Source organism: Scatophagus argus, chromosome 11 (assembly GCF_020382885.2).
Source record: "Scatophagus argus isolate fScaArg1 chromosome 11, fScaArg1.pri, whole genome shotgun sequence".
NCBI classification, from domain to species: domain Eukaryota; kingdom Metazoa; phylum Chordata; class Actinopteri; family Scatophagidae; genus Scatophagus; species Scatophagus argus.
This window is the reverse complement of record NC_058503.1, coordinates 18,114,087-18,130,917: the sequence shown is the minus strand read 5'-3', so window position 1 is coordinate 18,130,917 and position 16,831 is coordinate 18,114,087. Positions and strand designations below refer to the sequence as shown.

Below are 16,831 nucleotides of genomic sequence, written 5' to 3'. Positions count from 1 at the left end.
GTGTGTGTGTGTGCAGGTGCATTCACTGGCTATTCAAATAGTTCAGACTCACACTGACCCAGAAACCAAAATCACACACTTCCTGTGCTGCAAACCATCAGTAAAATAAAAAAAAAAATACAGCCTGAATTGTATTCTTCATTTACAGTAAGAGATAAAGACGACGATTATCTTATTTTTTTAAATTCTAATTGTATACATTTTTTGTTATACTCACTATATACTTCATGTTAATATTCTACCCAGTGGTGCCCCACCACAACAAATCAGTAAAATTAAACATATCGTTGTGTCATCGCCTTTGGAAATATAAAAGAAAAAGCACACGTTTCATTGTGACTGTACTGAAATGTATAACCAGAAAAAAGTCATTTTTAAACATTAAGCCACATGTTTCATTAGAAATTAAAAAAAATTAAAGAGCTTTTCACACATATTTCTAGGGGAGAGATGACCTCATCTGAGTCAGAGTGTGGATGGTAGAAAACTTTGAAAGACTTCTGTAGTTATGAACTCTTCAGTCATGATTTTCTTTCGTGATGGATCAGTGAGTACAGCTGGTAATGTAAAATGATCTAACGTTCTGTGACCGTGACATGACCTTGCAGTGCAATCGGATACTGGATCCCAGTACGAGGCTGCCCAAAACAATTGGAAAGCCACCACCACCCATCATGTTATGAGCCTGCCTGAGTCAAATGTAGTGAAAAACTATTGACCGGATCCAAACATGAAAAAAGGTGAACGTCTTGAAAATACTGGTGATCCTGTACCTGCTTCCCAAATGATGTGACACGAGTGAGCAGCGAGAAGAAATGAATGGGTTTTTTTAAATACAGCAAGATAAGGAGATAAGGATTCAAAGTAGAACTGTAGCTCTCTGCTGGACTACAGTGTCCCTGACACATGCAAATCACACCAGCTGTATTTAACTGGGAAATGAGCTATGTGTGTGTGTGTGTGTGTGTGTGTAAGTTTAAGGATCTACAGCTGACTCATCTTACCAGACCTGATGAAGAAAGATGAAAGACCTACAAAGACTAACAGACACACTAAGTAGTTCAGGTAGTAGCACATGTGTACACACACACACACACACACACACACAGCAACAACATCTGTGTCTAATAGCCTGTTCTTTCACCTGGCCATCACCTGCTCTTCGGGGGGAAACCAGGGTGACACACACACACACAAACACACACAAACACAAAGAGACACAGACACACAGAAAGGAGAACAATGAATGGGTTAACAGAAGACAATGAGAAAGCTGTTCATACAAGTAAACAGCTCATACGTGGCCACAGGTGAAACGCATGCACACACACACACACACACTTGTTTTCATCACTTTTGGGGACATTACATAGATTTACATTCATTTCCTGGAGCCTAATCCTAACCTAACCTCGACCTAACCTTAAAGCAACTCTTTACCCTAATATCTAATGATTTATGTTTTGGGGACTTGTGTTTTGTCCCCATAATGTGACTGTGTAAACAGATTTTTGTCCCCACTACTACACACACCAACGCACACACACTTTTAATAAAGAAACTAGCTAGGTTCCTAACTCTATATGTACAACAAGCTATATTTCCTGTGGCTGTATTGTGGTTGTTACTGTCCACCTCAGTCCTCCATTATTTTAAACAGAGCAGCCCAGTCTGTCTCAGCCAACCTGAATGTAATAAATACCTCTGCCACTAGATGTCACCAAAGATGAAGGAAAATGCATCTCCAAAATCCCCCAGAAAATGAATAAGCACACAAAAGACCAACATAATACATCACTGTGAGGCGGTTTTCATTCATGATGTTAAAAGCATCACTGTGATCTCTCTCAGTAGCTGGTTACAGTGTGAACAAACCTTTAATCAAATGGAGAAAAATGTAGCCACAACACCGAAATTCAAAACACAGCACTGGAACCTGGAGTCTCTCCCAGTTTAAATTGCAGGACTAATGACTAACACTGCACAACATTTAACTTCATAAATGTTATTTATGTTTTTGAAGATTTAGAGGATATGATAACTATTTGAAATGCGGGACAAAAACATGTGGGATATATACATATACTTTATATGGTTAAAAAATATAATATCACTGGACATTAAGAAAAATATTCAGGCACTCCCTGTTGTGTTGTTCTCCTATTAGAGGTGACCTCACTTTCTATTAAGCTCAAATGTTATTTGTCACTCAGCTTATATTTCAGTCTCATGATTATTCTAATTGAAAGCCTTTTATTTCCTACTTCTTACAGTGAAAATATTGCCCTTCTCTTTACCTTTTTGTGCACCCAACAACACACCATACTGTAAAATACTCCCACCCAGAAGAGCCCATGACACTGATGATGCTCCTCATTTTTATAGCCAGATATATAAGTTCCAAATCTAGGACCGTGATCCCTTTTCCCATCTCTAGTTTCAGATCCAGTTTACCTACAGCAGAGAGAGAGAGAGAGAGAGAGCGAGAGGATCAGCTCCCAGAATGTGTCTATTATCCTGCCACACCAATCAAACTGTTGTGTCAGTGCGTTGCTATTGTATAGTCTTGGGTCAGTTTGCCTCTGACCATGGCTGCCATATTGATGACTAAGTCAGTTTGGGGCTCTGAGGACAATGGTTCTGTGGAACCTCCACAAAGCACGAGGCTAATGCTCCCCTTTCAGCGGGTCTGCTCAGCTGCTGAGTGTGCAAGGCTGCTGGGCAAATGGAGTGGCGCAGGTCCAGGGGGCCCGGCCCTATAAAAACGCAGGCGAGGGTCTGTCCCCCGACATTGATTATACCGGATCTGTCCCACCTCAGTACTGTCTGTAAGTATATCAACACACTGCCTTAGACTTGGCTAAGAAACTGCAATCAGGGGACAGCTATGTGTACTGGGGTGGAACTCGACAGCCACCAAGATGCTGCCCATACTGCATATCTGATAGGTTGACAGCTCAGAATGGACTTTAAATGGGACTTGATATGCTAAGAAGAAAAAACATGGGAGCCACTTAATGCTATTTTCATGGTTATCTGGTTTATATCCCAGCAGCCATTTCAACAGGGAAAACTGGCATGATGATGCCTTACTGGTGTGTCTATGTTTGGCCTGTAAGCATCATACAAACATTTTTTTTTTATTGTAAAGTTCAAAATCAAAGAAATTAGGCTATGGATGATTAGCAGCAGGTATAATCAGTTCTGTACATAAGAACTTAAGCTTGTACTGGAGACATCGTGTCCGTTTTACATCTATGGCTTACACGTTTGGGATAAGTACAAAGTACAATCAATGGGCAGGAGGCATGTCTGTGGTTTGTGACTCAATCTCCTCAGTGGAAATAGGGACAAATCCTTAATGTGGGGGAAAGGAAAAATGATGATTGAGAGGAATATGTTAACCTACTTGTGACATCTGCAGAAAGGGACCTTAAAGGTGCAATAATATACTCTAAACACAACCGGTTTGTTAGCCAGTGCCTTTTTGTCAAGCTAAAGTACCACTATTGTGGTAAGTTTATTTAGAAAAATGCCAGCATCTGTTTATTGGGTTAAAAGACTTCTTGCAACTCTTATCTAAAATACTCAAAACATTTGTTACTTATACACTGTATTTACTGCACCTGCTCAGGACATGCAGGTCTTTCTGAGATTTTGACTTTCCATCTATTAACACTGCACTGTTTTGAACCCCTCTGCCTTGGTTAGAGAGTAACCCCCAAGGGAGAAGCAGCAGCCATGAACACTCAACAGATGGAGCAGATGGGCCAGTTCAAGATCACAGTGTGGGAGGAGGAGAACTTCCAGGGAAAGCGCTGTGAGTTCATGCTGGAGTGCCAGAACATCATGGAGAGGGGCTTCAACAAGATCCGTTCCATCAAGGTTGAGAATGGACCGTAAGTCCACATTTCTTTGTGTTCTTCCGCATCTCTTGAGTCTTCTTTCCCACTGGGCTCTTCATCTATAAAAGTGATGTGTTTTTCATATATAACAGAAATCACTTCACCTTTGACCTATTTAAGTTCTGACTTCATTATGATTTGAGTCAGTGGTTGGTTGACGGCTGGTTAGAATTGTACTCTCAGACGCCTGAGAACACCTTATAAAGATTTTGCATAAGTATATTTAAAAAGAATGACTCAACCGCAACAGTAATATTAGAGTAATAGTGAGAGTGAGTTTAATTTTTACAGTGTATTGGTCTGTAATAATCCATTAGATGCACATTGCTACTTAAAAAAAGTTGATGCTGCCTCATAACAATATCTAATAAAATCACATTATTTACAATTCTGTTTTTATCTGCTTGAAAAAGTCTGATTAAAGCACACATGAACACATGAGCACAGGGTCTAATCAACAAGTAGAAAGGCAGAATAACAAAAACCATAAATTACAGCCTACAGTGTTATTGCATTTCTAGTTGGCATTTATCGTTTGCACGTGTGTGTGTGTGTGTGTACATGCATCCAAGTGTAACCCCGTTGTGATATGAGCTGGCTGTGTGCAGCTGCCGGCTGTGAGCCAGAAAGGCTGAGTGACTGAGTGGCGATCAGATAAAAAACCCTGGGTGCAGCAGCAGCAGTGGCGGTGATGGAGGCAGGAGCAGCAGCATTTAATGTTTGCTTTGTGCTCCCAGTGACAAAAGAAGCTGCGTGCTGTTATTACTCGAGGCCATTCTGTGGGTGTTGGGCTCCATTGTTTAGCAAAAAATGACAGTTTCAGAGTTGGTGCAATAAAATAACTGCATTTTTAGAGGTTTCTTACATCCTTTTTTTTTTTAAATCATTCTCTACCTATTTAACCTCAGCGTTTCTTTTCTTGTCTCTCTCCCCCACATCTTTCCACTGTCTAGCTGGGTGGGTTATGAGTACCCTGAGTTCCAGGGACAGCAGTTTATCCTGGAGAAGGGAGACTACCCTCGCTACGAGGCCTGGAGTGGAAACAGCAGCTACAGAACCGAGCACCTGCTTTCCTTCAGACCCATCAAGTGTGCTGTAAGTTATCACATCCATCCCAATTTTCTTTTCTCTTTTTACTAGTCAGCCTCAGTCAACTGCTTTGACTGGCTCACCTCCATTTCTTTCTTCCTCCGCAGAACCACAGTGACAGCAAGGTGACTCTGTACGAGTGTGAGGACTTCCAGGGCCGTAAGTTCGAGATGTGCGACGACTACCCCTCCCTACAGGCCATGGGCTGGTGCAGCAAGGAGGTGCCCTCCATCAAAGTCAACTCAGGAGCGTAAGTTGCACATCTTCATCCGATAATTTAAAGCAGTTATAACAGTTATAATTTTTAGTCAGAAAATGACTTTTATCATTCGGAAAGTCAGTATTTAAGACAGACATGCTTAGACAGGTCATCATGTCCTGACTGGATGTAATTTGAAGATATGTTTTCTTTTCTGTCAAGCCATCAGTCTTATGAAACCTTTCTCTCACGCTCGTAAACAGCCTCCTGATTTGCTGAAGTCTGACCTTGACTCACTCTCCCCCCTCCTCTTCCTCTCTCCCTCTCTCTCTCTCTGCAGCTGGGTGGCCTACCAGTTCCCTGGTTACCGTGGCTACCAGTACATCCTGGAGAGAGACAGACACCAAGGCGAGTACAGAAACTACAACGAGTACAGCACCCAGGCTCACACCAACCAGGTGCAGTCCATTCGTAGGATCCAGCACTAAGCCTTCATTCTACCTGCCTGACTCAACCTGAAAAGAAAAAAAAAAACTCTCCCTGAACCCCCGGACAGACCGCTGTCACAGAACAGTAGACGGACAAACTCTTTCTATCACTCTGTGGCTCTGCATGTATGGATATCTAAGTACTTTCTTCTTCTACCATGCTAAAGCATGTTCTTGATATAGGAAATAAAGGCTTTTCTTCAAAACTAGAGACTGTTTGTCGGTATTCCTTTTTCTTTTTACAATAAAAATGATCACCCTAATTGAATAAATAAAAATGAAAATCTGATCAAAGCAGCAATTGGCTGCATCTTAGTTGCAACAGCCATAGCACAGGTGCGCATAAGCATTGTGGCTCTTCCTCTTAAGCTTCATAGATGAGGCTGTTTTCAGAGATAGCTTTCGCTTTGTATTTATTTGAAGTACATATTTAGCCTTTTAGCAGACATACATGGAAAGATTTGATTCAAATCTCTCTGTTAAGCTTTAGGATGTGTACTGTTGTTCTTGTCAGACTGTATTCTCATTTCCAATAAACAAGAGCACGACAACACATTTGTTTCTATTTTTTATTTTTCCACCGTTACAATCACAGCTTGCCAAAAATATGCAGTAAAGTGAGGAGCTGGAAGTAAAGAAACAGATAATCTGGTTGGGCGTGTTGAAACCATTCAATGACTGACTGTCTAACTGCCAATCAAGTTCTTAGCAAGCACACACATAATTCAAATCAAATGTGAATCATCTTCTGAAAATATGCTGAATTCAAATTCGAGTCCTCTTGCTCTAACTTGCTCTGCCATAACAAAGGCAGGCACTGAGGGACAACAGTTTTAATGGAAATACCCTGATGGGCTGACAGAGACGAGAATGAAATTCAACACAGGCCAGCAGAGGTCATTTGAGAGACAAATGTCATGCATGTAATGTTTCTAGTTAGTGATGGAAAGCCAGTGTGCATGCACTGTTTGAATATCAGCCCTATCAGATGACTGATTCGCCTCACCTTACCTCTAATAAACAGACTTACATTCACAAATGAATTGCAGCATAAACCACAGAAAAACCTACAAAACTCAGTTATGTCATTCAAGTAAGTTCTTACATTGTTTATTTAGTATTACTATTTCCTATAATTACCAGCCTATGAAAATCATGCATGTCCAAAACATCAATCTAACACAAGTGAGTGAGAATACCCGTTCTGGGTCTGCTTTTGTCAGATGTTCCATTGTTTTTAAAAGTTATTCATTTAGCATCAAATTAAGCCTTAATCCTTTACTTTAGTGGACAGAATTTGAAGGTAGATGGTTTTCAGTGGTGATGCAATGACAGAGTTCATGTTAGAAATATTATTACTTTATATAGTACTGTATGTGTAGTAATGAGTTTTAAGCAACCCAGAGCCATTAGCCAAAACTTTTTACGAATGACAAAGATGGTGATGCAGAGCAGAGCACAACAGTCGTGGGAGGATTCAACTACCTCATGAATTTCTGGTAGCTCAGTCGCATTTGTTTGTTTATTCTAATGCAACACCACCGTGTTTATCTTACAGTCATACGCCGGGATCCTGGAGTGTGTTTACCTCCACACACACTCCTCCTGTCGGTCCAGGACGTGGGATTCCGTGTTACACACCCTAAAGTCTGCATCGGTTCTCAGTTCCACACCCAAAAAACAGGATCTTTTAATAAATGTGTAACCATGCACACACACCTTTCTCAAATATACATTCCTCTGCAGAGTGGTTAAAGCAGCTGCACCCTGGCTTATAGAGGAGAGACAGCTTGTCTATCAGGCTGCAAACTGGCTACACAATTCAGAGCAGCAAGGTAAGTTAGAGGAGCTTTGCATTGATTCTTAGTGACAGCTGTATTTTCTAACGAGGGTGATTATGATTGATGTCTGTTCTGAATTAACTACAGCACGTTTTGTGTTGAACAAATGAATTTATGCCATTTAGCCTGAATGTTTATATTCATGCAGTCACAACATGACTTCAGAGACTGTAGGGCTAACATTTAGTGCAACTACAGGTGAACCGCCAGAATAGATATATAGATAGATAGATACTTTATTGATCCCGAGGGAAATTCAAGAGTCCTGCTGGATTTGGATTTATGTTTGTTAATGGGATTTATGTAAGATTAACTTAAATTAAAGCATGCTTTAGTTTTACTTGCTGACTGCTGTAGGATAGCTGCCAATCGGATGCTGGTTTAACTCTTTCAATATGGATTCTGAACTGCGTAGCAAGCAAATGAGACTTAATAAATGGGTAAACAAATGAATGCTTTTCTGACATTTCTGTGTAATTTTATTTTTATTTTTTCCTTTATATCAATGGATTTCTCGCCTCGTGCTGATCTCTGACCAGAGGTTACAAACATTTTATCTTCCACTGCATCAGCGGATACAGTCTTGCTTTCGAGGCTTGTTTTAAGTTGCCTGCGACTTGTACTTGGACACAGGCAGCTAAAGCAAGTCTGGGACGCCAGAGACACACCTACAAGGCCAGCGCCGAGGAACCGCTGCCACGTGAGGAACGGAAAAGCCAGCATTTTAGTCCTGGAAGAAGAGACTTGGGAAATTCACTTTGCATTTATCAGTTATGCAAGATTTTAAGCCCTTTGTCTAACAGGGAAAAACTTTGAAATCATAACTTTGAGTAAAAACCTGTGAGCTGACAGGGCAATTAAAGAGAAATTTAATGTGATGACACGTTTGTAGACAGGAACTTCTCTGTACAACTTGGATGTTTTAACTACGTAGTTAAATAAACACAATACAGTGTTTTCCTATACTGCATTTTTTTTTTCCACAGTGTGTTTGCATTGTGCTGAGCTCAGTCACGTGACACATTATAGAGCAAACACTAAAATAGATGATGACTGATTAGCAGGCCTGCTTTCATTTCAGGGCTATAGGTATGCAAAGCATGCCTTAAATGGAAGGTTTTCTGTTTAAATGCAAAATTTTGTTCCCAGGTATTCCCATTTCTGGTTTAAAAAAAAAAAATCAAATTTGTTGTTTGTGAATTTTTCAGGTAAAATTTTCAAAAAGGGGAATCCAGGCAATCTGTGCTGATTGGTTGACTCTGTGCCTCATGGCAGATATATTGCACTTTCAGCAAGACAAACAAGATGCCAAACCACATCAGGATGCTGCAGTAGAGATGCATGGGCCTACATGTGAAAGTCATCTTACATATTGTCTTTTCAGAAATTATTTTATTGATCTTTTGTTGCATTAGCTCACGTTCAGGGGAAACTTATTGATTATTCATGGCCAAATCTATCACGCCAGAGTTTTGGACACACTCATACACTCCTCTGAAGCCAAAGGGGTTTCAGATGAGAGAAACAGACCCCAAATTATAGTGATGTCGTCCTGGACTTAAAACATTGGACTCTGTTACAGATTATGTCAATCTTGCTATCAATCAGTTTATAAAAATTACAGTAACATTAATTAAACAAGAATTGAATGTTTGATGAATTGGGGGGGGGGGCAACTCACTGACACCCAATGTCAGTCAGTTAACCTATCAGTCTTAAAATACCAATCTCTAAGCACACATTAGTGATAATACTAATACAAAAGATCTTTGGATTCTAGCAACATATTTCAGAAAGTGACAGTGTGTTCAGCCTGTTCTTACAGTCCAAACCAGATTATGTCAGGGCAAAAAGGTTTCACACACAAAAAAAAAACAACAACAACAAAAAAAACAAACAAAAAAAAAAACAAGAAATAAAAAAATTCAAGTGGACACGATAACGTCAGAAGCCGTGGTTTTAAAGTTACAACTTCATTACCCTCATATCGAGGCTGTATAACCTTAAACCCACAAACAGAAGGTTCGAGGGGGCATAAAATGTTCTTGTTTTCTCGTGTGCACTGAAGCATGTTTTTGAAGGTAAATATTCTTTTCCCAACATGAAATAGGTCTTTGTTGTTTGCCGAGAGGTAAAGAGGCGGAAAAGTGAGGAGGATCTGAACTGGTTTCCATGTCAAACACTTCAATTCACCATAGAAACTCAGATCTTAACGCGGAAACTTTATTAAACTGTGATGGTGGATTGATAAGGGCCGAATTTCTATCGGCCTCTTTTTATTGTGGGCAGCCGGCGGGCTGACAGAGGTAAATTGCTCTTTTAATTAAAGCAATGCACCAGGGGAAATTGCTGTCTGAATATTGTCTCAGAGATGGGGGCCAGTGACAGTTGCCTGGAAACTTCAATCTGTCCACCCGCATTTATTCCAGATCACAGTTATGAGATAAAGTTTAATAAAAATCTTTTCCTCCTCCACCAACGAAATGAAATCCAACCCTTTCTGAACAACTGAACACAATGAGACAGGACTGCGGAGGAAACCTCATGTTCAACATGTATCTCTCAGGTTCGTCATTTGGTCCTGTAAAGAATTATAGAAATAAGCTGTTATAACTCTTTGAATCCTGCTCGGGGTGTCGGTGTCCTGGTGCGGAGATGCTCGGCTCCCGGGGCACAGCATTGTTCAGCCTTTTCAATCTGAAAGCCCGTCTGCTCTTTTGTCGGAAATCGGAAATCCTTTTTCCTGGACGCGTTTCCTGGCTTCTCTGCAGAGGAGACCGCAAAGACGACAAGCTTCCTCCATTGGACTGCAACTGGTCGAGCACACAATTAGGATTTTTTTTTTTTAAATCAGTTTTAAGCTTTTGTTGAGATTTGACAATTTAATTTTTTAGTTTAAGTTTCATTTGAACCTCATGCACCGGATTGGTCAATTTTACAGCATCTTATGACAATATTATAGTAGCTGAAATGCATCTGAAAACAGATGAAAAATCAGTTTCTAAATTATTTCATTTGATTCTTCTTGTTCCTTTTCACGGCGAAGTGATCCAACTTAGGCTTCCTTGATGGAAGGAATTTCTAGAAAATTCTGAACGCAATTGAATTATTTTAAAACCCAGAACAGAAGATTAAATTATGAAACTGATAGCCTCCTAAAACACACCGGATCATTTAAAGAAGATATGAAATGAGACAAGAGACAACGGGCCTGCGCATTAACAGGATGGATGAGCAGCTGATCATACTGACAGTGTGTCTGTTTTGATTTCAGATCCAACAGAAAGTCTGTTGAAGGAAAGCAAAGGAACAACCTGGGGTCCAATAAACACAGGAGTCCAAAAAGGTAAGAGACTGAGCTGAACGAGCTACCAGGACGCACACGGCGCAGCTGCCACGTGGAGCAGAATCACTGCATATTAATTCACTCGTTAAGATACGAAAGACGTTCTTCAATACTGCAACACGATATCTAAAAACACCAATCATGAATAAAGAAAAGAGCTGAGCTGTGATTTTTTATGGTAACAAATCTGACTTGAAATTGAATAACAACATGAGGGAATAATAAAATGTGCCATATTTATTCTAATATTATTATTATAGCAAGATAAATTGAATGCGTCAAAGTCTCATTTAATTTAATTTGTGTTTCTGGTCTATTTGGTACGCAGTCGATAAAAACCACAGCAAACTTTCTGAATTCACACTCTCAGCTGCATCAGGTGTCTCGGACGAAAATGGTTTTCAGTGAGGATTTTGTTTTATTCTTTGTTTAGCCTCAAAATAATAAATGTTTTTGCCTCATCTACCCTGAAGCTCAAAATTTAGTCACAAATTGTAGCTTAATAATAATATTTTTTTTTTGTCAAAATAAGAATAAACAAAAATAAGAAGCGCCGTAGAGCAGAAGCCGCCTGCCGTCCGTCCACAGCTCATTATCACTGACTGCCTGTGACGGAGGGCTGAGAAGCCTGACCGGCCATTAACACACCTCAAATTAAAAACAAATGGCCCAAAGCAGTTTAAAGCGTTTTAAAAATCGAAAATATAAATCGACTGGTCAGTATGTTATTATATACTAATATAATATAGAAATGAGCAGTGATTAATTAATTAATTTGAGCCCTTACGTTATGTTGTGAATGGACAGTGAAGAACACAACGTAATAAAAGTAAAATGAAAATACACTTGGATGGTGCATTTTAATAGACCCAGAGGCTATTCAAGAAAAGAAAAATAAATCTGCTCAAGTTGCATTGAAAGATGCAGTTTTATAAATAACAGAAACCAAACTGCAGTGTCAATTCAGTCTTTTTTCCTATAAATTTGACTTGTCGTGTCATATCTATCAGAATGCGCTGCCAAAACTTAAAATGACTCACGGGATGATATTTAATACAAATGATAAAATGCCCAACTTTAAACACCCAAACGTTTACCATAAACACTGAGTGCAGGAGACATGATTTTCACGGCTTCACAACAGTCTGTTTTACTGACTGGTCAGTTTAATTTATTTTTTGCCCTGCGTTGCAATAAAAAAGCACTGCAATCAGTTTACAGTTACCCCAACCTAAATCCTACGGTGACCGTCTCCCTCACGCAGGCAGTGGGCAGATTCAGCTGTGGCAGTTCCTGCTGGAGCTCCTGGCCGACAGCACCAACATGTCGTGCATCGCCTGGGAGGGCACCAACGGCGAGTTCAAGCTCATCGACCCGGACGAGGTGGCTCGGCGCTGGGGGGAGCGCAAAAGCAAACCCAACATGAACTACGACAAGCTGAGCCGGGCGCTGCGGTACTACTACGACAAAAACATCATGACCAAAGTCCACGGCAAGCGCTATGCCTACAAGTTTGATTTCCACGGCCTGGCGCAGGTGTGTCAGCCGTCCACCACGGAGCAGGCCATCTACAAGTTTCAGGGGAACTTCTCACCGATTCCCTTCTCTGGGATTTCCAAACTGAACCTAGTGGCCCCCGGCGTGGGGCCGTCGGGTTTCTCCTACTGGCCCGGATCCCCTCCGACGGCTCTGTATCACAGCCACAACCTCCAGCCTCCCGGGCCCTTTGGCACCGTGTCTCCGTCCCACATCAGCTGTGTCAACAACATTAACAGTCTGAATAACATTAATAGCCATTACAACTGACTCTTAATGCACCTTTAAGACAAATTGGAAAATTATAGATGTAGCAGCAAACGACGAGAGATGACAGAGAGGACAGAAATGTCGCTTTTTGGTAACTTGAGGGTGAGAATACTGGAATAATTGGGTTTAAAAAATATATTGTTTTGAGTCGGATAAACATAACGATGGTTTTAACAGCAAAAGGTTTAATTATGGACCTGTAGTCATGTAGATGCCATTGAGGCAACGGCTGTATGTAAAAAAGATGTCTGAAAACGTGTAATAAAGAAATAAGTCATTTAGCCCTGTTAGCCTTTAAACCAAGACGTTTTTTCCACGAGAAAAATCAATCAAATAACGCACTAATATATGAACATTTACGCACGGTATTTGAACGACTATAGTACCTAGGATTTTAATTCATGACCCAAAATATGGATGTCGTCATTTCCGCCACAATCTGCGAAAATGAATCGGAAATCATCAGAGCCTTTCGTGTGGGAGTTTTAGAAATGAACAACGTACAGAACATACATATCAGCCCTCTTTCCTTTTCTCGTCCTGCTTTTTTTTGTTTGTTTGTTTTGGTTTTTGTTTTTGTTTTTTGAGTTGCGTGATTGTTTTTACAGTTTGGTTTAATTCCGCCTGCCTGGGAGCAACTGACGGGTTATTGTTGGACTACTGGCGCCATCTGGTGGTGTAGGAATGGCCTAATGGCGGTTGGACTAAATGATTTCTTTCTTTTACTAAACGTCAGCACTTGAAAACACCTGAAATACTGTGTTGACACTTTAATCACCATTTGCTTGTTTGCCAAGAATACCCATAAGAATATCAGACGCCACTTGCAATAAAAAGAAAAGCAGTTCAGAGGCACAGGGTTGTGATTTGTGTAACGTGAATAGTAACAGAGACTGTGAATTCATGAACTGCTCTGTAAATACTGTCCTTTAGAGACACGCTCAAGCTATCGCTGCTTTTTAGTGATTCATTCGCACAGCTTCAGCTCAAACAACTGTATCAGTGAAAAGTAAATAAAAACAGATTGTTATGAGTAAATCTATTTGTCAGTAGGTGTTTGAATTATGTGCTGATGAAACTTTGCTTCAGTCCAAACACCAGCGTGGGCTCCTGAACACCACAGATTTTGTTTAACATTTAATGTGGTCAAGTGCCATCCATACTAACGCTACATGTAAGGATAAGGATGCTTGTTGTCTTAAGTCACAATATTCATGATACAATCTTTTGAATGGTAATAAATAAACGGATGATGATGATGGAAAACAGCTACATGACAAGATGAAGGTCTGCCCACAGTGGACAGCATTGTGCAGTTTTGACCTTTAATTCTGCCAGCAGTTGAAGCAAGCAGTGCTGAACGACTGGTCAGCAGAGTCATTCCACATCATTTGACAATCTCGCTTTAACAAAACAACAAAATACGTTTAGTTTTTAAAGGTTAAAGTTTCCCACAGCTGCAAATGTGTTCTCAGCCTGTTTGTCCATGCAGAAAAAATAATAACAATGAGCCAACCATTCATCTAACATTTAATATGAACAATCCACTGCCATGCCAGAAACAAACAAACAAACAAAAAAAAACATCCACAAATGAAATACATGAGGGCTAGTGCTATTGATTTACAACACTGACTTTTTTGCAATACAGTTTTTATTTGCATTCGTTTTTATTTGCTCCTCCTCAAGAAAATGTCGCATGTGAAATTTGCTCTCTCACGTGTGAACTGACTATTTTCACAGGCAACCGACTTTATCACATATGAATGAAAATGTGAATTAGATACACTCATATACGACTGACTTTTTTCACATGTGGATTAGAATTTCCACATGTGGAAAAGATGAACAGTGAAGATAAAAATATCCGGAAGAGAGATGAAGATGAGGATCAATATTAGGAAGAGAGTTTGCTATGCTGATGATTATCGTGGTGATGATAAGGGAAAGATATGACACAAGATGTCAGGAAGTGTGGCACTGATGATGACGATAGCAGGGAGAGATTATGAAGAGGAACCGTCGGCAGTAAAGGGAAGTGAACTCGATGAAATGCAAACCAAGGCCAGTGAAAATCCAAAAGGTCCCAGCAACAAATAATACAAGCACTGCAGTTAACATATCCAACTGATCCTGTAGCAGTTCATAAGCACCACATGGACTACCCTGAGACATCTGTGGAGTCCTGTTATTTAACTGGGCCAGTTCTGAGACGTCCCAGCACAGAGGGGAGCTCATTGAACAGGGACTGGTACAAAAGAAACCCTTGGCTATAGCACTCTGTGGACAGTGAGTGCTTGTTCTGTCTTAGATGCAGAGTCTTTGTCAAAGGAAAACCAGAATCAAAGCAAGACAGGATGGGAAGACTGATGTTTCCCACGATAAGCAGGTGCCTTTTGCTGTTCACTTCGTCCACAAGAAAGAACACATTGAGCAACAGGAACAACTGATGAAGAACTAGAGAACGTTCTTGTGGTGCTTCTTGAGGAAAACGTGACATGGGGCTGCAGTCACAAATCCTGAGCCATAATGAAAAGGCTTAATATGTGGCTCAGTACCTGAGACGAACTCCAATTTTCTACAGAAAACAGCAAGCCCAGAGCTTGGAGGAAAGGAAAACTTTTGATATCCAACAGGGGGAAGGATGACACCCAACATGGGGCAATCCTATCAGGTCTTCACTGCCTCAGCAGCTCAATTCACTGGAAAGGTGTAACGCATGACGGATCTGGTCTCTCTGTGAGGACGTGTTTGGGAGTTTTATGACATGAATTCACAAAATTTTGTCACTACATCCAGTGATAGGCAAACTAAGCAAAAAATGCCTTAAAGCCAGCGACGTGAACACAGTTTAGGCTTCCCTGACTGAGCGCTCCAAAATATACAGTATGAGACGGTGCCAATGACACCCATTTCGGCAGGTCATTCTCTCAACTGAAGTCAGACTAAAAGATAAAATCTGGACAAATCCCATTCGTTGTCGGCTATACTTTGTATTTTCATACTTTTGCATCATTGATCACAGTGATTTCATCTCTAAGTATACAGAAGAGTCATCAGACAAATCTACAGTGCAAAGTGGTCTGCAAGTAAGAACTTCTCTTTTGCTGTACTAGTTGGTAATTTCATTGGTAGTTACCACAATTACCACCTGTACTTTTTCTGTCCTAGTTTGCTGCTGCTGATGGCATACTGTGAAGAGTACAGTAGTGGCAAAACGGGACAGTAACTTCTCAGCCACGCGGGGGCGCCATAACTCTTCATACATCAGAACTTGTGCTTACATAAGCAGGTGACAACAGAGTGGGTCTAATATAGAACATAGAAGCAATTGCAAATAGCAGATTAACCCCAAGCCTCATTTTATGAGTCTACAGAGATTTTCAGACAAAGATAAAAAAAAAAAGTCTCTAGACTGAGTATATTTGGTGTAGACGTAATAAGTGAAGTTGTTAAGAGTTAATGCTTGTTATTTAGTGAACACTTACCTATTGGAAGTGATAAAGTTGTATTAAATAATAAGCGTTCAACTGTTCTGGCATGTAGCTAGTAGTTCAGAAGGCCTATTAAGACTACCTCACCTCCACAGGTCGGTCAGGGTTAGTACTATCGATTAGCGCTATGGTAACATTTTACGACAAACCTTGCGCATCAATACGACGGCGGGCTTAACAAAACGTTGGTATTTTACGACCTGGGAGTGAGAACGGCCTTTAGTCAGTTTTAATCGAGCAGAAATTCAGAAACATAAAGTGTGTGTGTTCAGAGAGACCAACCCAACCCATTCACAACAACAGCAGGTCTTCAGTGTCCTGCATTTCAATAGAAAAAACCCGAAAGGTCGCTATTGTCAACTGAACCTCGTGCGTGGGGGCTGCAGAGAGAGGAAGACAGGTGTGTATCCCCGATATGCTGTTCACCCCCTGCAGGCTTCTCACACTGTGCTTCTAATAACAGTGGAGAGTCCACACGGACTGAGTCACTTCCACAACATTGTAATCGTCACTGTCTGCCCTGCCAACTGCGATGCCACTAATCTGCTGCGCCTATTGTTGCCTCTAAGCAGCACTCATCCTCTCTCTTCTTCTTGCGTAACAAACTAGGTGGGTGTTTTCCTTGCAAGCAACAGGATTAACACTGTGAATGAAGAAGACCGA

General features: G+C 40.6%; 2 protein-coding genes across 2 annotated transcripts; both read left to right on the top strand.

Moving 5' to 3' along the window:
• Positions 1 to 3,355: 3,355 nt before the first annotated feature.
• On the top strand, positions 3,356 to 5,890 carry cryba2b (crystallin, beta A2b). The gene is made up of 4 exons (XM_046404233.1): positions 3,356 to 3,899; positions 4,859 to 5,000; positions 5,102 to 5,244; positions 5,534 to 5,890. The coding sequence occupies exons 1-4, from the start codon at positions 3,742 to 3,744 to the stop codon at positions 5,679 to 5,681; spliced, it is 591 nt and encodes a 196-aa protein (XP_046260189.1). The 5' UTR covers positions 3,356 to 3,741; the 3' UTR covers positions 5,682 to 5,890.
• Positions 5,891 to 9,490: 3,600 nt separating this feature from the next.
• On the top strand, positions 9,491 to 13,220 carry fev (FEV transcription factor, ETS family member). Its single transcript, XM_046404784.1, has 3 exons — positions 9,491 to 10,088; positions 10,797 to 10,868; positions 12,133 to 13,220. Exons 1-3 carry the CDS (start codon positions 10,040 to 10,042, stop codon positions 12,672 to 12,674), a joined length of 663 nt encoding a protein of 220 aa, XP_046260740.1. The 5' UTR covers positions 9,491 to 10,039; the 3' UTR covers positions 12,675 to 13,220.
• The last annotated feature ends 3,611 nt before the right edge of the window (positions 13,221 to 16,831 follow it).